At 46.1% G+C, this 21973-nt stretch overlaps 1 protein-coding gene across 6 annotated transcripts in view; it reads left to right on the forward strand.

Annotated features, from left to right (window-relative positions):
* Positions 1 to 21973, forward strand: part of LOC116848388 (protein Fe65 homolog) — a 238874-nt gene that overhangs the window by 61704 nt on the left and 155197 nt on the right. For 5 of the 6 annotated variants that reach the window (XM_032824424.1, XM_032824421.1, XM_032824425.1 and 2 more), the window contains exon 3: positions 19485 to 19849. In XM_032824424.1, the coding sequence (XP_032680315.1) occupies positions 19546 to 19849 (304 nt within the window). In that variant the 5' untranslated portion in view covers positions 19485 to 19545. Of the gene's footprint in view, positions 1 to 17214; positions 17358 to 19484; positions 19850 to 21973 lie in introns of those variants that run through there. The other variant, XM_032824422.1, reaches the window with a different exon arrangement.

Below are 21973 nucleotides of genomic sequence, written 5' to 3' on the forward strand. Positions count from 1 at the left end.
AATTCCCACGACGATAATTCTGTCGGCGCGAACGCTGCATCCCTAAATGAGGTGTTTATTTTGAAAGTGACGCAAGTCGAGTTTCGTAAACCTCATTATATGTATATTGCGCCTGATTACAGCATTCAAAACAAATGTTCTAAAACACTTTATGTGCAAAGTACTTCGCAACCTTCCGAAAACTTTCAGTCGTACGTCTCTCTAACGTATTTGAAGGTTCGATTTTTTTCTCGATGAGTAACTTATCGCGATTTACGCGAGTTCTCGAGTCGCTAAATATCTCGATAATTAAACGTCAAATGAAAGCCCTGTGGAAGTCCATTGTAGGGAACCATTTCTCCCGCGAAAATTCTCTCCTTTTTCGGGATAAAAATTTTGAAATCCAATCTCCCGTCTCACTCGCAACGGCCAATCGTCGTAAGATCTCAGCCAGGATTGCGGCGAACTGTTCGGCACACACACTCTCGCATACACACACACTTTCCTTCTCTCTCGCTCTGCAGGAACGAGGATAGTTCCTGGGAGTTTTCGGCCGGCTGGCCGGATTAATCTGCATATTACCATTCGCCGCGGGGCCATTTGCATTCCCGGGACGGAATATCTGCAGTGCCAGCGTCTTCCGTCGCGTGGCGACGACGTGCCAACGATCCCGTAATGATCGCAATGACGGATGCGGTTGCGGCGCGGTCATGTCGCACGTGCGTCAGAGGCCCTCCGAGTGGCCGGCGAAAGGATTTAATTAACGCTGCGAGCGACGCGGAGGGGGGAGCGGCAATCTGTCGGTTTTACTGCGAGCGCAGCTCGGACAACAGCATCATCGTAGCACGGGCGATGAAAGGGCAGTAAGCATATCTCCATCGTCGTAAATCACGTCGCAGGCGCGCGCAACATGTAATCCAAACGGAATCGCTCCGAAAGGATTTCGGGACATATCGGAACAGCCTTCCTCGCGCGTTTTTCCGCCGTCTCGCTTCGGCTAGCCCTCTCTATCGTTCGTCTCTCGTCGCGCGCATTTTTCATTCGACACGTCAAATCCCACCGCTCGTCGCGATCTCATCCGCCCTCTACTTCGGAAGCTACCCTCGTCCTGTCTTTTTTCCTTTTTTTTATTCCTACCCGTGACCCCTTTTCCTTCTGCAGTTCCTCAATCTCTCCGGCGGATTAAGAGCTCAAAGCTGAATTAGGAGCGCACCGTCTCTTTCGGCACCGTTCGTGTTGTCTGTTTCGCGGCGGAACAAACTGTTCGCCGTTTCCTTCGGGCGTAAATTTATGGTCGACCACCGGCAAACCAGCCGGAAAAGCGACGGCACCAAGAGAACCGAGGGAGAAGCGCTGCGACAAGAAGAACGCTCCGTGCGTCGAATTAATCCTCGGGTACGTGCCTTCGCGATACAAAGAGACGCAAAGGTTGAATTTAATAAAAAAAACTCGCCGAGAAAGTCCCTTGGTTATCAGAACAGAAACACGTTTATTGTCTGATGATCGTCAGGGAGACAAATCGAATAGTTACTGTGACAAATCATCTTTTATCATTTGCGTTTTTAACGGACTTACATTACCTGTAATATAAATCACAGTTTGTTCTCACCTATTTAGGTCTCGTGTATTTAGAGCAGATCAGTTTTATGTCTTTGCTACAAAAGTGCTACTTAGAGCAGCAAGTTGAAAGCAACCAATCGTTCGTTCAGGGTCATTCGCTGTCCCGTATCAACAAATTATTTGTTGCGAGTACTAGTATCTCGTAGAATTAGCCAAACTTTTTCTCTCAGTGCTCCAAAATATTTACATGCAAATGCTTTGCTAAGAGATCTCTCAAAATTATCGATTCAAAATCGCGTTGAACGCACAGAGAAAAAGCAAAAATAGATATTACAGAATTGTCAGCGTTATACACTGACATATCTGGAAATTAAGCGAAAGACAGTTTATCTGAAATTTATGATCAATGTGAGCGATGTAATGAATTCGGAATCAGCGACACGTTGGCGATGGGAAAGTTCGGTAACGAAGTTAACAAGAGTGCATCCGCGGTTGCAGCAATCTCTTTCTCTCGTTCCGTCTCGCTCCATCCACCGTGTCTGCTCCGCGAAGTTATTGGAGAGGCGACTCGTGCTTGGCGTAATTACTGCGAGTCGAGATGGAAGAAAGCCGCTGTGTCGATTAGGACGCTCGATGAATTTTTCGAAAGCCGTTTGAGTCGCGAGCGGCATTAAAACGTCAAAGCGGAAACGAGCTCTTTGCCAACTCCGTTCCCCCGTGAACCTCCAATTTATTTTCCTCGCTTTACAAAATCTCCAAACTTCTCTCGCGCGGTAAAATATAAAAAGCGTGACTCGAGATTCTATTAGAGCACTCGATTTCTCTTATTTTGCGGCCGTCGATTTTGCGAGAGAGCGCGGGCTATAAGAAATGCCGAGTTTTTCTCTCGTGCATCTGCAAGCGAGATTGCTCAAATTGTCGGTAATTATATTGTTCGCTGTTAGAGAGTTTCATGAAGAAAAATCGTCTGCAAGGTGAAAAATCATCTCCGGGTAAAATAGCAATGATTCTCTCTCGCGCGTCCCGTGCGTGGGAAATAAATGGTACGTGCCGTCTGCAAATGCAATTTAGAATAAATTGCGAGAATTCAGAGAAAGACAAGCGTCGCGTTGTTACAGTCCGCATTACCATTTCCCCGGACTTGCAACATTACGAATTTTTCTTTCTTTTCATCGTCACTTTACTACGACAACGAGTGCATTGTCGTGAAAAGAGAGTCACACTGTGTCATCGTTTGAAATGGCAGATAAAACGCACGGCTCTAAAAATGTACATCATCCAAAGAGTCACACATCTGTGCGGGAGTTTATGCAGCGATCGTGAAAACTGAAGAAAAAAATCACGTTTTGAAAAAATGCTGTCGTGGCGCATTGCTGTTGATAAGCCGTTCTTTTTTTTTCTTTCACTTTCTTTTAATTTTGCGGACAATGCAGCCCGTGAATTCGGCTCTTTCGCGTCATGAATTAACCGCGCGTTACCACCGCCGTATTAATAAAGCGAGGCTCTGTATAAAACCGGCGGATTATAAAACTGTCCGCGACGGGTTTGCAGACGGTCGCGATTATTGCTCGGCGGCGCGTTTTTATGCGCGAGTAAACGCCACTGCGGCCATTTCTGCATAACCGCCGCTGCACTTGACTGCTCGGTCTAATTATCGTGGGCTGAATAAAGACGTTAACTTGGTATTGACTCGCGTTTGCGCGCGAATAAAAATATGGGAATGAAAGAGGAGATGAGAAAAAGCGACGAACGACGAAAGTAAGTTAAGAGGGAGCTCTCTAAAATAATCAAGTAATACACAGGTCATCTTGTGCGTGATTATTAATTTATTTTTACCCGCGTCAATCTACACAGCGATTGAAAACCACGCAATATCACATTGGCGCTAGAGAGCGACGCAAACAGGAGCTTCTGCTTGTGCGTACGAATTTATTAGTCCGTCGTGGGTTCGACGAATCGCGCTGTACTCGCCGCGGCTCTAATGAGCTAACTGATGCATTAACATGTAATGAGTTGAATAGGCCATGAACAATTAATATAATCGAGTACAGTTTCGATCGATTAGTTATATAAATAATAAATTCATTTCCGAATTATCCGGACTGGCGGTTGCTCGTTAAACGAGGTTAACTCGATATATCACGGCACGCATTAGCATAATTCGAAATAATTCACTTTCTTCCTCCTAACTATACCTCGCGGGAGGAAGCGACTCTCGGCGATCTCAGCTTCTTTCAACCTCGCGCGATACGATCGAGACTCTCTTTCTCTCTTCCCCGCTCTCCCTCTCTCTCTCTTTCTCTCTTTCCTCTTTCTGTGTTTTTTTCTAGATAGAACTCCAGCCTTTCCCGTATCATTTCTCCTTCATCTATCTTTACAACTCTAGAAGATACGCAACCTCGGTGCCGCGCGGCAAAACAGCCTCCATCCTTGACATATGATAATTCTGACGGAAGTTCAAATTTTGATGCGGGCGTCACAGAACGGCGGAGAGTCGAGCAAGAGTATCTTTCATCGGAGCTCCCGCGGGAGTCATCTCGACGGCGGACCCGCCCGAATTCTCCGACAATTTCGGGGAAACCTCTCAGCCACGTGGGACACACACGGGTACCTGAGTTCCCTCCACGTTCTCGTTTTGAGAACCGTAAACTAGAACAAGCCGCCGTGTCCTCTCTGTCTTCTACGGAGTGTGACGAAGTGCTCTGGAGTCCGCTCTCTCCTCCACATATGTCCAAACTCTCTCCCAATCCTCCCCCCCCCTCTCCTCTATCTCTCGTACTGTTCCTGTCCATCCACTTTTCTTGCCTTCCTGCGCTTTTCATGCGCGATCCACCAGGGTTAGTTCGATCATTGCGCGCAAGTGAGCGAGTCATTAACATGACTTCCCGCATTATTCTCCCGCGTTATTCTCCCGCGTCATTAACATAACTTCGCGCGTTATTTAAGCCACCATGCAGCGTTCACGTGCCCCGGTTTAATTAGCGTTCATGAAGCCACGATAGCAACGGCATGTCGAAACTGGATTCGTGAACAGACGCTTTGAGCTCGCGGCACTGATAAGTCGGTCGGGCGAAATCAGCGCCACGACGCGCGATTGCGATTGTGAATTAATGTCCATTCGTACGGAGCCCGCGGAATTTCATTCGCGCTATCTTCGAGATTAGGGGCCCGCACAAAGCGATGGGTGCGAATTTCACTGGGCGCGATTTACACAGCGACGGCGTATATCAGGCGTATTCATTCCTATTAGATCCCCGATCTGCAAATTACCTTTTAACTGCCATCGTTGCGCCGTCGAATAACTCAATCCCTTCCCACCCCTGTCATCCTATTCTCGTTGCATTACGAATTACCATTCCGTCCATTAAAATCTCTGGATCCGGGAATAAACGTGACAGCGCACCTGAACGATCGAGATCGCTCAATTAGCGAAGCAGTCGTTCGCGTCATCGCTCACGCCCGCGGTCTATTACCGGCCGTTGTAAAAACACGGAGCGCATAATCGCGGCGGGCACGAAAATCGATCCCTTCCTAAAATAACGCATGCCCGGAAGGCGCACTCGTGAGCGCCGCAATTTTCGAACAACATCGTGCTGCAGCAGCGGCAAAAGCTCGCGTGCAAAAGCTCCAACTTTAAACGCTCCCGTTTCAGGCGATTTTCAACACAATAAGCGCTAATGGCGTTTATTGCAATGCAACTGTGCAACATTTACGCGCGCGCGCTATGAAATCGCTTAAAAATAAAACATTAAAAATACTTAAGAGGGAAAGAAAAAGAGAGAGGGAGGAAGAGAGAGAGACGTGGAGAGAGGTCAATCACGATCGAGCGGATCGATAGAGGTGAGTCAAAGGAAACGCGATACAGCGGAAACAAAGGTTTAATCTCGGAAATATAAACGGCGCAGTGTGTGGGCGACGTTACGACGATGCCAGACGATGCAAAAGGCAGCGAGCGGAAGAAGGGAAAGGACGGAAAGGGGGGAAGGGGTTGGGAAGGCGAGAAAGGGTTGGGTTGCGTTTTATCGGATGCGTTTCACGAGAGGTCGAGCGCGATAGTAGTCGGCCGCGCGAGCTCGCGGTCGACAGCATGAATGTTTGATGCAGCAAGCAGAATCGCTCGGAAGTGCCGAAGAGAGTCATCTCTCTCGCGCTTTCTTGCGCTCGCTCTCCCTCCCTCTCTCTCTCTCTCTCTCTCTCTCTCTTTCTCACTCGCCGCCCGATATTACCCGCGATAACGTCACTCGTCGATCAAATAAAGGGACCAGGCGCGTCGGGAGGGCCGCTGAGGGGCGCAAGGGTGGGTAAGTGACTGACAGGTTACGGAGGGTTGGAGGCGGCCCAGGGCCGTGATTCGTCGCGCGAGGTACCTCTCGGCTAGGACATTCACAGGCCGCACATGACGCCGAGCTGAAAATTCGCCACCCTGTCTCGTTGCTCTTACGAAATCGACGCGGATTTAATTCGCGCACACGCGAATGTGCCTCCGGTCGAACGCGCGAGGTGACTCCCTATCGATCGCATCGTCGTGCTTGAAACGTGTATTTTCCGTCGCGAATTAAAACGGTTCGCCGCACACGCGCGCGCGCGATCGGCGCTTCGTTACTGTTTACCCTGACCGAGTTTCAGAGTTATTTTTTTTTTCTTTCTCGTTGCGCGCTGCCCGTGCGCCCCAGAGGGGAACCGATACCGGCGTCTACACGTTCTATCGCGCATCGCTCGTGACCCCACCATTTCGTCGTAATTACGTTCTAAATTGCTGGAGAACGCGACAGCGTGGGTCTCTCCTCCGCGTGAGTGCAAGTGCGTCGTCGTTGTGCTGTTTACGGTGGAAAACATAAATTTCCGCATAGGTCACGTGTAATTACATTTGACGCTCCGATAACCGAGCGTGAACGCACAAGTGGAAATAATTCCGTCACTTTGTTGCGCAATCCTTATTGAGTGTGTACGTCGACGTTGTTGCAGCTTTCGGGAGAAGAGCGAGCGGAGATTGGCGGCAACTTTCCGCTGCAGTTGATGCCACGCGTTTTACGGCCGCATCGCGTCTGATGAAGTAATCAAGCTTCGGGAATTCTCTGTGTCGACGTTACAGCTAAAACTTCGAAGGTAGTTGCTCAAATATTAAAGGTTCCTTCCGATGCAGACGCTGATGAGATCTCCGCGTCCTCGCGATCCTTTAACCCTCGCTTACCTTTGTCCTGCAACACTTTCGACACGCTCTACGTGTGCCTTTGAATCCAAAGTCAGATTATCAGATCTTTATAACATGATGAGTCGCGTGCGAATCGAGGCGCAATTTATCTAGAATTAATTCACAGATCCTTTCTCGTCGACACGTTTATTCTCGCGTTCATTCCTTGACGTCATTCTTCTTTTTATAATCTACTTCCGCGTTACGTAGGCTGCATATGCAGAATCGCATGTAAGAGTGACGAAGGGGATATACTTGGTTGCACATTGTGCTTAGCTTTACACTTCCGACTTGGGTCTGTAGTTTCGACCTGATAAAAGTGCGCGCGCTCTTCCGCCTTGGTCGGAACACTCTGTGCGCCGCGTTCGCGTTGTTCGGAAGTTGCGGGGTGCCGCGTTCACCGCCACGTGGCGGCAGGTTGGGCACCACTGGACTGGCGCCAGGTTGGCTGGAACCTGACACGCGATCAATCAACCTGCTGCCTTGTCCCCTGGCTGGGTTCACTCGCTTCGGACCTCCTCACCTGAGCTTGAATTCGCATTCCCGACACGATATATGAACCTCCTGCGGCGGAAAGACCGAGACAGGATTTACGACTGAAATATCGATCGACGCTGATGCGCCTGTAAACAGTACGCAACGGAAACACGCAAATTACGGTGTTATTTTCAAGATGGGCGCGGAGGGGAAATCAATATATTGTTTACGAGCGTTCGTATCGCGCCGTGAAAATTTTATATGTGACCGGCGGGGCGGGAATACATTTTTCTTTCTCATTTTTTTCTAGAAAAATCAACATCAGTTTCGAGAGACGCGATCGTTACTTACGCCACTGAAACCAATGATCGACGTTATCATGGAATGCACGCGTGGTTATCCCGCGCGAATAATCCGCAAAACTTATTAATACAATATGAGTGTTTGCGCGATTGGCGAGCCGGATATCACGCGGCCGCCATGTCTTCCCAGGGGCAATGAAGCGGTGTTTCGTGGAGAAAAATAGCATTTGCGCGTAAACAGAAATTTGCGCGGAATGGAACGGCGCGAGGCTTTACAGAAGCGTTGTTCGATGATGCGTCAAATACATTTGAATTTATATTGGGAGCCAGCTACCGCGCCTTCGCACAATCGTCCCTCCCGGCTCCTCTCGCACTCAGCCACGCGTCTCTAGCAAACCGTGTAAATCCTCATGTAAATTCTCCTTTCGGGGGATAACCTCGGCTCACTCGCAAATCCGATTGCCAAGCTATCGCGGTATCAAAAGCCATTTCCATGTAATCTGCGTTCCGTCGATGGCCGATATCCGTATACATGTCCGATACTATTGTTTATATTAATTTCATATCGCTGCTACGAGACTCAATACTTTGGCTAGAAGTGTACGTGTGTATGTGCGCGCGCGCGTGTGAGAGTCGGCTATCAATTCTTTCTCCGTAACTGCGAAATCCGACTTCGACTCTCCTGTATTGCTATTTCTTGCATATTGCGACACGCTATTACTTTTGATATTTTCAAGTAACTCATTCATCAATTCCAAATTGGTCACAATAATCTTACACATGCGCAGGACGCTAGCGTAAGCTACATTGAACAAATAGGTATACCTAATAACGGTATCTCTGATTATAAATGGAAATTGAAATAATTTAGATAAATTCGGGATAACGAATATCCGGGGGGGGACCCAATAGTTTCCCCTTTATCCGCGGAAAAATGAATATCCTCGAGAGCTCGCGGATAAGGGTTAACCGCTGGAGGGGCAAGGGGAGGAAGAGGAGGACAAGATCACCGTGTCAGATTACACAAACCGTTTCGTCCTGATACCGCAGCGCAGCCGTTGCGTGTCCTGCGGAACTTGCGTCCGCGTCGAGTAAAATCTCATTTGGCCGAAGGACGAAGGGCACGCCAAAGAGTACTACGGGGCTGCAGAGCGTATATGTAGAGGCGTATCTAGAGACGACGGATAAAATTACGTCGAGTTTGTCGGCTTTACGAGCAAACGCCGGCGACACGTCGACGTGCGACCGGTGTAACAAGCAGAAACCAGTAAATTACGTCTCGCCTTACCTGGACCGCCGGTGATGCACACGACGAGCTCCATTTTAACTTAGGACGCTCGTATTGTGGCCGTCCTCGGATGGTTGAAACTTTAACGATACCCAGCCGGCGTCGCTGGGGTCGCGCGACAAGATCCGATGATAATGAAGAAGAAAAAGAAACATCCCCCTCGTGTCGAGTTACCCAACTTGCGAAAAACTTACGTGCCGCCGTTAATGATCGTCGGATTACGCTGGTCTCAACGGCCGTTTTGCGCCAAAGATTAAAGTTACCAATTCTTGACTAATTTTTACCTGCTAATTTCAAATGTAGCGAGGAAAATTGGTAACAGTTGTAGAGATGCCAGCGACAATGAATTTTTATATATTTTTCTTCAAAATTAATATTATTTTGATGTTTTGCAAATATTTACAGAAATACGCTAACACTGTTATGTTGAAATCAACATTTTCATGGTGGGATTATTCTATTTCATTTATATATCATTTATATTGCGAGAATTGTTTGAAAACTTATACATATTGACTTTGCGATTGACTAGTTGAAGGGTGAAAATCGATCTATGACTTTTTCAAAACTTGTTACAAACTAAATTTTTAATATTATTTATTCAGGACGTTCGAATTCAGGGCGAAATGTACACCAAAAGTGCTTGGCGTAAACAAGAAGTTAAAAAGTGTCGACCAATATTATAAATGTGAACGACGCGAGAATCGAAAAATAACTCCCATTGTATTATTATGGGAATACGCGAGAAACAGAGAGACAGAGAAAGAGAGAGAGAGAGAGAGAGAGAGAAATAACGTAACCAAAGTCGTGTCTTGAAGATCTTCCAGGTTTGAATAATAAAGAATACCAGTGGATGGTACAGATAGCGCTGAGGGGGAGGGGAGGGGAAGGGGGTCGGTGGATAGAGCGCCTTCGCATGGAAAAGAAAAAAGAAATATTGCGGGGATCCTTTGGTTTTATGGCGCGCCTTCGGTAAGGCACGAAGGGTAAAATGGGATCGATTTGCGCGATCGTGCTCGTAAAGTACACGCTAAACAAAAAAATCTTCACGGGGTGGCGGCGGCGGTGAGCGAGAGCGAGGGATGCGTTCGCTCGTGTTTCACGAAACGTCGATTTCGAGTGCACTGCGGAATGCTCCGTCGAGACAGAGCCTGTCCATTTTGCCCGACGATGCGCCGAGATACGGCAAAGGAAGAAAGGAAGGAAAGAAGAGAAGAGATAGGGGCTCGCGCGAGGGTGAAGGGAAACTAGCCATTTGCATTCAAATCAAAAATCTTAATGACGAGATTCTTGTCGGCGGAGAGCCGACTTCGATTTGGAAGATTCCGTCGGTTCGCTGCAGGTTGGGGCGGCTAAGCCGTTCCCTCCCCTAATGTAATCAACGGGGTAGCGAGGGGCGCCCTTGGGTGAAAAATTCGCTCGAGATCTCCGGCGACGCGTCTCGTCCACTTTCTTGAGCGACATCGAATATCCGCGTCCCCTCGGCGCGTTCGTTATTATTTGCGTTGAATTACAATTCAGTTACACCCGAGCGAAATCGCGTCGCGTGTCGTGTCGGAATTTATTTAACATTCTGCAACGCAGATAAACGGAGGAGAACTAGGAGTGCCGTGTCGAATTGTCACAGCCGCGAAGCAGCCAATCGCGACACGACGTTTTTGTTAAAGAGGAACATAATGTCACAGGATCGGGATTAAACGAGATCAATTGATGCAAGTCTCGCGTAAAGCCGTTAGGTCAATCGCTCCGCGTTGCGAACAGTAAACACCGCGGCTCAATTACGACAATTTCCGTTTCAGAAAAATAATGAGACGCTAAAAACGTAATTAAAATTTCATGCCGGATGCGCGACGGTCGGTCAGAAAAACAAACACACAACAATATTTCTGAATAATTAGCATCATGTTAAATCATTATGCCACGTAATGCACTTCGCGTTTACTTCCGTGAGTGCGATAATTCTGTGATGAAATCACCAGGTGATGGCTGAACACAATTTACACGCGCACCCATGCAAAATATAATTCCATATATTCATTTGGGATTTAATTTAATGCCGCTACGCGATGTTCAAATTTATTAGTAGGCACGAAAAGAGAGTGGAGGAAGAAAAGTAAGAGGAGGAAGAATTAAATATCACGTCATTATACAAATCTCTCTCCCCCTCCCCTCTCCTCCTCTCTCTCTCTCTCGACATATTTATTTTGCAAATTCTGCTTGGGTTAATGATATTTCCGATTATTCTTCTAACGCGCTGGGAAACATCATTGCGTTCACAAAATAGCGATGTATTTACGGCCGTTTGTTGAATAATTTTTTAGGATTAACCGAACGAACATCTGTCTAATTAAATCCACGTCCCTCATTGATTATCGAATTTTTATTCTTGCCTGCCCACGCACCATGGAAACGTCCCATCCCCGGTCGAAAAAGGAATGGGAAGAGCGATGCGATTAAAAATCGCCCCCGCGGCAGCACGTGAAATAAAATGCGCATTAAATGGCATTCCAGTCGCTTTAATTAATTGTTTGACGTTCATTGAACATCTCCCTTTACCCGGCATTTGATCAAAGCGGACTTTTGCATACATCCGCTATTCCCGACAATTTCATCTTGATTATTATCGCGCGCGCGCGCAGCCTTTCCACGTACTATCGTGCAGCGAGAAGATCCAAATGGAATCCATCGCACAGCTCTTGCTTCGTCCGGGGGTTATAGGGTTGGAAGGGCGATATCGCGATATATCTGGCTTAGGTTTACCGTTTATAAGCCCTCGCGGTTCGCGATTTTCCACAAGCAGCCAGCCAAGCAGGTGATATCGACTCCCGGTCTCGGATTTTCGCGGGTACGACCGAGATTGCAGCCGGTAACGACGCGGCGACGATGTTTACCCAGACGCCGGGGGTGAAAACGATCCGGTAGGATTCGCGTGTACGTGCCTGAGGTCTCCTTACAGTTAAGCTCACGCTCTTCCGTGTATACGCGCGCGTGTGCGCGCGCGACTTCCTCGATGTTAATCGCACGAGTGTTGCGAAAATTGACAAGAACGCTCGCGCGAAATGCACTACCCTTGAGTGTGCACGCGAGAAAAATATATCCACAGGTCGACGGGTGAATGTCCCGGGTGAACTTATCCTCCTCAGTCCTAGTGTGTCCAGTCAGCTGGACGCTCCTTCCAAAACTATAATCTGACTCTCCTTATACTTGAAGTGTGTAAAACCATGTGTCCAGCATGTTAGACTATTGATTAATGCGTGAGAAATTTTGTCTTAGCATTTTACTTTAACTTACTTAATTTTGTGGGCATGTTGCATGTGGACGATTTTTTATATTTTACATTTTATATTGTAGCCAACTATTAGATTTACGAGATGCTAAGACAAAATTCCCCACGCATTAATCAATAGTCCAGCATACTGGACATGTGATTTTACACACTTGAAGAAGAGTCAGGTTATAGACCTGGGAAAAATGTCCAGTCGACTGAACACTAGGACTAAGGAGGTTATATGGAATTATGTGAAAAATGGGTCACAAAGAATCGAGGGGCGTGCTGCATCGCATCGCAGGGAAATGGGTAAAAATGTCTGATCGATGTGAAGCGAAAAACTGACTTTTCTCCCAGATAAAGCCACTGCAAAGATATGAGATATCTCGCGAAGTAAGGCAAAGGTGCTCAATGCTTGGACACTTATCTAACTTTGGACATTCTTATTTGGTCTTTGAATACGAATATTTAAACCTTCAAACAATATAGAATATATATACATACACAAATACATTGAATATACAGGGTGTCTGACTCGTACCGTACCAGAGCTAATATATAGTTAGAATAGGTCGGACTAAGTAATGGAATCGGCGTTTTTTTTTAAACAACCACGTAAAATTTCGAGTTATTAAATAAAGTAGATGAGCTAATTAGAGAGTGGCGACATGACAGGCGGGACATACGACTCGCCACGGCTGGCGAACTTATCTCATAGACCAGAGAGGTGGGCCGTTTAGTAGCAGCTACCAAATGAGATAGACCCGCGAGCAATCGTATATTTTCTTCACCGGCCGCGGCGAGTCGTATGTCCCGCCTGCCGCATCACACATTCTGATTAGCCCATCTACTTTATTTAATAACACAAAATTTTACGTGATTGTTTAAAAAAAGACATCGATTCCATTACTCACTCTCTATTCTATATATTAGAGCTATATATTAGCTCTGGTACGATACAGGCATTCTGTATAGATATATTCTATGTTAATAGTTTAAATATTCGTATCCAAAGACCAGAACGATAAGAATGTCTAGAGTTAGACACTAGTGTCAGCACCTCAGGCACCGGCATTTTTACATTACTCATCTTAATACCTTTACATCGCGAGCGCGTGTAATATTTCCCGGTCAAAATCCCTCGTATCCAAGTAAACGGCGAGTCGCATCAACTGCATCCCTTTAAAGCCACCACGGAGCCTCTCACGGAGAAGAAGCCGCCGAAACCGCGCTTCGGAATAACACAAGAGTCGCGGTTAATCCGGCGACCGCACACGGGGTCGGGCCGCGACCGCGGAATATTTCACGTACTCCGAATTCCGCGAGTCGTGAAATTTTTAGTGCGGCCCGGCGAGACGCGCGACTGCGGCCCATAAATCACGGCCCGTTTCGCGGGGTGGTTAAGACTGGTGTTTAAGGCCGCTTTATGAATGGCCCATGGCGAGGCGGAACGATATCTCGTGCCGTGCGGCAGTACGTTTCGTGCGAACTCCGGGAGAAGGAGGTTGTTCCAGTTTCGGATAAGCGAAGTCGTGGGGCGAATGGGGAGAGAATGCTGGATGACGACGACGACTATGAGGGTGGCAGCCACACGGCGCCCGTTCGTCTGCCGCCCCTGGTCGATGCCTTTCTACCACCACCCCAGGTCGGACGCTCACTCACTTGGCCCACTTGGTCTCTCCCCTGCATCATCGGGAGAGTTGCCAGTATCGGTATCGCGGTATTCCTAGCCGGTCGTGATTCATCCTGCAGTTAATAGCGCAATTCCGCGCGAATCAGGCCCGCGCGCACCTTGCGAGTCGCGTGCGAGTAACGAGGGGAGAATTTCAGAGCTCGGCCATCACACCCCTTCCCCCAAGGCCTTTACCGACTAATAATTAGAACTTCCGCATCGCGGTACGTACACGTGAATTTATCTATCATACCTTACACCCGTTGGACATGCTGGATTAATTCGAATAAACGCTTGGAGGGCCCAGTAATCTTCCCCGTACAGTCGTAACCGCCAGGAGAAAATTGCGAGATTTAATTTTCGCCTCGGTTCAGCAAGATGCCACGGATATTGCGACATCTGTTGCTGGGTGCGCGCGAATGTCATGGAGTATTGACAGGCGGAAATGTATCGCTAATATTTGCGTTCGCCGCGTCGATACAAACCGAAACTTGTTATCAAGCCGAAGCGCCATTAATATCGATGAATTCGATGTTTCCGGATTTTGCGACGATTTTGCATTAAGTACGAGCAGCAACGAGGAATGGTGTATTTGATGAAAATATATATAATATGCACGATGTATCACGTAGAAATCTCAACAATGCACTGCAAAAGACTTGGTGTTAAATTTATGTTTTGCATGTACCGATTTATCCACTGTAGTTTTTGTGTTAATTTAACACAAAATAAATATATCAACAAATAGCAAAATTATTTTACATGCAAAATATGTCACTAAACAATGTGTATTGAGAAAAAAAAATATCGAAGAAATAAAATATATTTACTCGTTGAGTAATAATCAATAACATATTTACTTGTAGTCAATATGTACTAATATAAAATATTTTTTAGATAAGAAAATATAAGTTTTTTAGATAAGTAAATGTATTTTCTGTTTTTATGAAAGCAATTGTTTACACTGCATTAAAAAAAAAATATATAATATATATATATATATATATATATATATATATATATATATATATATATATATATATAATTCTGATTTAGATGAGTATACTATTAGTATTCATTGCGAATAAATATTTTTTATTTTTCAAATATCTTTTCTATCACAGTATACATGTTACATACAAATGGTATTATTTTAACCACTTAGAAGCGGCGAACTTAACGCAGATGAAAATAACACAACGACAATGTGTTAAATTAGCACACTAGTCGTGTTAAAAGTTTAGCGCAGAAATTTCTGTACGGAAAAATGTTCAGTGCTCCCAGTTCAAGATGTGTTAATGAAAGTACATTTTGACACAAATACAAAATTGATGTATAGTTTATTTAACGATACATATCTCAATGAGCTCGGTGTCGATATTCGTCGGAACGAAATGTCGTTTCCAATCGAGTTCGTAGAATGATTGTGTTGAAGATGTGTTGCTGAGACGTTCGGAATCTGTCCCTAGCACTCCGTTGATTGACAGGTATACAATGCTGTCCATATACGTTCGCGATACGTTTCATCGGATTGATTGGCACGGCACGTGAACCGGAAAATCAATTCAAGCTTCGATTCGCTCGACATCGTTTTAGCTACACTGAGAGGCAGAAAATTGTGGATTCAACTAAAATTATAATTATATATAAATTAAATTTATATAAAATATTGAATTATATTTTTGGCCCCAACCAGACTTTTGTAGTAAAAAGGTAATAGTAATGTGTGCATATAACGTTATCATTAACATTATAACATAATTATAGTATATATGTTATCACTAACATTATAGCATAAATTTAATAAGAGATAAAATGGGTTTCTTGGCCATAATTTATAGTAATTATTTCTCTGTGTGATTATAATTACAAATATATCAGTATCAAACATTTCTTTCTTAGTGTGCGAACACTCGGAAAAATTTCGCAGAGAAAAAGAAAAGGTAAATATGCGTCGTGCTCTTTTTAAGGTGAAAATACGCGAAATCTAAATTATGTAGTGCGATATCATAAGCGAATTTCGGTCATACATTGTACAAATAACATTACACGTCGCGACTCCTGCACCGAGTAACCACTACGGCGATGATGCGTGCGGAATCCCCGTCGCCCCATAAGCCGCAAATATTATGTATCGGTTACCGTTACGAATACTCTCTTCCTCCCTCCTCTCCTCCTCCAAGGATCTCGCGGGACAATCCCCTGTCGTGTTTACCGTTCGTAAGATCTGGTCGCAGGATCTTCGATTCGCGGGAGAGAACGCGAATGCCGTTCCCTGCGACGCTACGCCGCTGCGCAATGCCGCGAATTCCGATCCGGAATTTCAGGGACGCCAAAGTTCGCGGCAATTTCTCGCGGCATAATCTCGAGCCGCACGACGTGCGCATAATGTAATCTCGCGCATGGTAGCTGCATGCGTAGGCGATCGGATTAACAGACGGGATGTTTTCGCTATGCGTGTCTCACCTCCGATCCACCACGCTCGCGATTCCACGGTGATTCGCAAAGGTGACGTGTATTTGTGTACTCAGGAACGTAGTGACTCCTTTACCTCCTTTCGTTAAATTTTCCTCGTTTGGTACTTTCTTCCATTGGGCCTTCCTTCTATCGTTACAAAATGTACTTTTATCAACATGTCCTCAACTGGGAGTACTGAGCGTTTTTTATTAAACAAATTTAATTTTCTTTTGCCAAGTTTTTTTATTTAGTTCATCTATATCGAGGATTTTGATATTTTCTCAACATTGAAAAGAATAACTTTTCAAACATTGCACTTCTCTCTCTCTTTGTGTTTCTCTCACAGAGAGAGATATTCCTCTCTATTTATAAAATACCGTATAAATATTTGATCACGCTGTAAAATTGCATGAAAAGTGAAATATGAAATTGTACGAATCTGTATGAATTTAACTAAGTGGTTTACCCGGTCGCTGTGCGTAGTTCCAGGAAAATGCTACATGAATCGACGATTCTGAAAATATATATCTATCTAAAAATCGCGTGGAATACTTAATCCAAGGAATATTCTAGTTTTCTCGATTTACACGAAAAGTATAAGGATCCTACGATATTTTTATTTTTATTTCGAGTCTAAAAAGTTAAGCGTTGAGACTTCATCTTCGAATGCTATGTTTCGTTAAGTTTTGAACCAAATGACAGTTCTGTCATATCTTGACGCTTTCGGGCGTCCTCTATCTTCCAGTTGATATCTCTAATTCGCGATGTATAGAGACAGAAATGGATTGTTTCGCGGGATGATCTCTGCTCTCGTAAAATCTGTCAATTCCCGTTCGCCGTTTATCAGTGCGGCGCGCCGGGTGCATCGGGCGCGTATCACAGCCTTGTCGCCGTGAGATCACTCGATGCATTCACACCCGCGCCAAGCCTGACGTCATGCGGACGGTCGGCTCCACGGGAATGTCTCTCCTCCCATTGGATCGCTTCCGGTTTTCCGCCTGTCACGCTCCATTTGCGCTGCTTCAGTGCCGCATCGCCGGTGCTCGCGGCCGAGCGTATCCGCGTGTCCTCTCGAAAAGTATCGCAGATTTCGCGAGTCGTGCTGTGTTTCCTTCGAAAATCCACGTTATCTGTCACGAGCACTTGGTCCGACGCGAAAAATGGTGTGTGAGTCTGCGTGAATCCGCGTACAAGTTAACCGAATGGAGTTTGGTTGATCGGTGCTGTGCGTGGTTTCAGGAAGCTGCGAATCGACACGATACTAAAAATATCTTTCTGGAAATCGCCTGAAACACTTCGTCTAAGGAATATTATTATTTGAAAAATTAAGCTTTAAAACTCTATTTTCGCGAATGCCACAAGTGCAATGTACGATATAGTTGTTACGTAACAGTATTTTCTCCGCACACTGAGAGAAAGTAAGAGCGCTGTTCCCACTGTTGGCTCTAATGCATACAAGTTTATTCAATTATTAAATTTATTTAATTACATTAGAAATTAAAATCAAGTATGTACCACAGTGCTCCAAATAATAATCTCTCGCTGAGAGTCACGTAAGAAGAAAGTCACTGTTCTAGATAGCAAATAGATTTAGCAAATCCATGTCCCTTACGGTGTAACTGGATCGGCAAACCTAGTTTATTTAGCTCAACGGAACTCAATCAATCGAATCGTTCTGTTGACTCGGTCGTTCAGGCGCTTTCGCTTCGTAACACCCGTTATCTCCGTATCTTGACGCGGCACCGCCTTCGTGTTACTCCATTCGGTTCGTATTTCATCAGGGGTCTGTCTGCGCGACCGCCTCGCGCGTGGGCGGGATTAATTTGCGTATATTTCACGATAATTGCGCGCCCGTTCGCCCGGCTGCGGGAGATCGTATTGTTTCCAGGTTGTTTCGCGTTCGGCATTACTCTGGCTCGCTCCTTTGTTAGACCACGACCGGACTCGAAATTTCGTTCTCCGTCCTAACCATTATATCCCCGCGCCGTTCTCGGCTTCCATGCCCGTGCAATTGTATATTTAATGACACCGTGCGCGCGAGCACGCGCGCACGACGGCTTTGGCAACGCGCGAAATCTTGCGCGCCAGCATATATACGCGCGCGTTAACGACGGAAACGGGTGTCCCGCAAAGTTCGCGAGACGCGAGACGACGGGAAGACGCGTCCCGCATAACAAAGTTTAACTTCGCAAAGTCCCGGCGCTACTGCCAATGGGACTTTCCGAATCCCGTATAATGTATGTGTTCTGTGCGCGCGTAAATTTCCCTCGGAAGAGAACCGACTGACGCGCGCGAACAGTCGTGCGATTTCTTCTAACTCGCGGAAAACGCGTCAAGTCGGGGATTTGCGAAAGAAATAAATAGATGTGTTAATAAAGCGACACTCTGCGATAGTTCACGACACGAGATGAACCATCCGTCCTCCGCGTTTGAAGCTCGACTGCAAACGATGGCGTGACACATCATAGAACGTGAACTTTTAGGTTAGGTTAGGTGAGGTTAAACATTAAAATATACAAAAAGAGCAATTCAATATCTATGTGGATATTAATTATAAAAGTAGTACTTAAAGGAGGTAACAAATTACATGAAATTTTCACTTAATTACAGGATAGATTGATAAATTTAACACATCGTAACGTTCAAAAATCTCCATTAGGATCCTAAAGAACAAAAATACATTTTCCTTAATTAATTTTTAAATAAATTATGCTTTCTTTAAACGACATCTATAAATTCCTCATTGTCTACATAGTATGATGTCTCATACATAGTTTACGTTGTTTTCGCTTGAACGTCGAGTATTATAATTTACGCGTAAACGCCCAAGTCTGATTTAAACCTCTATCAACGCAGCAAATCGAGCAAGAGGATTCAGTATCGTTTCAGTACGTCTAAAGAGCGTTTAATACTTCAAATATTAATGAACCTTGCTAGTCGCCGGTGAAATTTCCCGGATAGTTGATGATTCCAAAGTCCGTTTAATCTCCCGCTGTGTATAATCATCCCCGCCGTTGCAGCCTTAACTCACCCCCGTCAGCCGAGGTATAGTCGGTGCTTTCACTCGGCGGATTTAAAAATTCTCGCTCGGTTCTCTCTCGTAAAGCTCGGTCTCTCAACTTCTCCACGGCGAAAAGTCGCGAAACACCCCTCTGCCCGCGTTCGCCGGCCCATTTCTTAGCTCGCTAACCTTTGGAGAACTCGCCGCAAGTTTCGCAATTAATTCTCCGACAACGTCCCAGCCTGGCTCTCGGACTAATCGAAGCTCTCTCTCCCTCTCTCGCTCGCAGATAGCCGACATCGAGGCGGTGCCAAGGTCACGAGGGAGGAGCTGAGGTCATCCCGGCATCTATGTTGTGCGGCGAACTCCTGAACGGTGGCTTCGTCAGTGCCGGTGCGGTACCGGTGGTTCCATACGGTCTCCCAGGATTCTGGTTACCCGGTTGCCTGCGTGCTACCAGTCCCCGCCTGTTAACCTCGCCTTACTTGACCCTGCTGGCCGAGCTACTGGCCACGGGCCGCCTCGAGCTGCGAGACGATCTCCTGGAGCTGATGGACCTGGCAAAGAGGAGCCATCAGGCTCCCGGCAACAACGGAGCGCCCGAGCTCGACCTCGATCTGCACGCCGACGACATCGACGAGAATGTCTTTTTGGGTGAGTGCACTCGTATTTATTGTTTTTTTTATTTGAAATTGCGCACCTTTGATGAGAGGGCGCCGCGACCCGAATTTGCTAATAGCCGAAAATAATTTGATCTTTTAAAGACACGGAAAAAATGATATCAATTCGGATAATTGAATAGACGAAAAACTCACGCTAACGAGAAATCATATCTCTTATGAGATAAGTGAGAGCCATTGGCCGAGTAGAGATCTCCTGCAGGAACCTTTCTGTTCCAAGTTTTTCATTTGATCCCCAAGTAACAGAAAATTCAGTTATACCAATGAGACGGTTTTTCTCCGTGTAGTTCTCGCTTCTACATTAGAATCGCTAAAAGATCGCTCGCCACGCTCTGAAGTGTCGGATGTCGAAATACGTGGCATAATCGAGGGCAACACGCCCACTGCATTTTTGCGCGAGAGTGCTGAAGGTCCGTTCCGACAAAAAGATTGCGAGTATAATGCGCGATCCACGGCGGGCGCGTGTCGTGGGTGTAGTACGCGCCGCGATCCGCTGTCTTTTATTTCGAAAGCGAGCATTCCGACGTAATGGTCGGACCGTAGCTCACATTAATGGGCAATACGCGCGCTCGTGACGACATCGTGAAAGTAGCCGTGCGTTGGCAGAAGTGAGCGGCGCGGAGCCCGTGATTACGTCCGCGGGTAAATATGCTCCTCGGCTGAACCCGGTAATATTCCCCGTTTTTCATGAAGAGCGATTTGCCGCTCTCTGCATACGTACCACCGGTCCGCTGCGCGAGGTGTTCCGCGAGGAAAAACAAATACTTCCACACACATACACCAGGTGACGTACAAATGTTGTGCGTCATATCAACGCGCTCGAGCGAGCACAGGTGTATCAGTTGTATCTGATTTCTGAAAAATTCTGCCCGATCTCGCCAAATTCAAACATTAAACGGAATACACGTGTAGATTTTTCTAAGGAACACACACTCTTTATACGTACGGTACACGGCAACAAACCCCCGGGTTGCGACAAATATTTCCCAAGAGAACTTCGACAACAGGCGATACGGATCGCAAAATGGTGCAATTGACTCTCGTTGCCGCTGCTGTTGCTATTCGCCGACTTCAACTCGACACATAAATTACGTTTGACGAACGAACCCTCCCGATACAAAGTGAAGTCGCGCAGTCCCCGCCTTCTCGGAGTGAGTTGTAAAATCATTCATATCGCCGTTATGGAACGCCGCGCGTTGGAGAGAGAGAACAGTGAGTAATTCGCGAACTGCGAGTAATTTTATATCGCGCAGGAATTTAACAGTGGGTAACGTTAGTATCAAGGGAGAAGATGAAAAATTAACTGCAGCGATATTCTCTACATTTCGGAAATTCGCCCGACTCACGCGAAGCGCCGCGCCGCAATTCTTGCGATACTCTCTCTCTCTCTCTCCCTCAATTCTTTCTTTGTCTCTTTACTCTCGGTAGATTCTTCCGGTAAAAGTATGTTTACGAATATGACGTTGCGAGATTTATTTCCGCCGTTCTCCGGAAAGATTCCGCTTGATATTTCATTCTTTGAAAGAAAGAGAGAGATCCGCAGTCTTTCGGCTGCGCGGGAACGTTAAGGTTCTCCAGAATGAGCCGCGCCTTACGGTCATCCCTCTTGGCTGTTCTCCCGGTCAGCTTCTCGTTCCGTCTTCCAGCTCGGGTTTACCTTCTGCCCGGGACCGTCGAGGATCTTAATAAATCGCTCCACGGCTCGATCCCGCTTCGTAACGGCCGTCCGGAAAAATAGAGTATCGTCCCACATCCCGGAGATCCCTTAGAAATTGGCGGCGCTCCTTTCCTTTACGCGCCGGGCACTCTTAATCCGCGGATAATTTACTTCTATTGCGTCATCGGTGTAACGGTTATTTCTATGACGATAGGAGGAAACACAAGAACGATTCTCCGCTTCGATAATTTGTCTTGCACAGTTTTATCGGCGCCGCGTCGACTTATACGATATAATCAATAGTAGAAACGAATATTGATACGTCATTATAACAGAGAATATCTATCTATGGAATATAAAACGTCGCAATATAGGATTTACGGAAAACTTTAAATCTAAAATATGCACACGAGCAAACATGATTATTTTCTCTCTTTCTTT

The sequence above is a fragment of the Odontomachus brunneus genome, unplaced genomic scaffold (genome assembly GCF_010583005.1).
Source record: "Odontomachus brunneus isolate Ranch 3 - 2012 unplaced genomic scaffold, Obru_v1 Obru_scaffold_094, whole genome shotgun sequence".
In the NCBI taxonomy this organism is placed as follows: Eukaryota; Metazoa; Arthropoda; class Insecta; order Hymenoptera; family Formicidae; genus Odontomachus; species Odontomachus brunneus.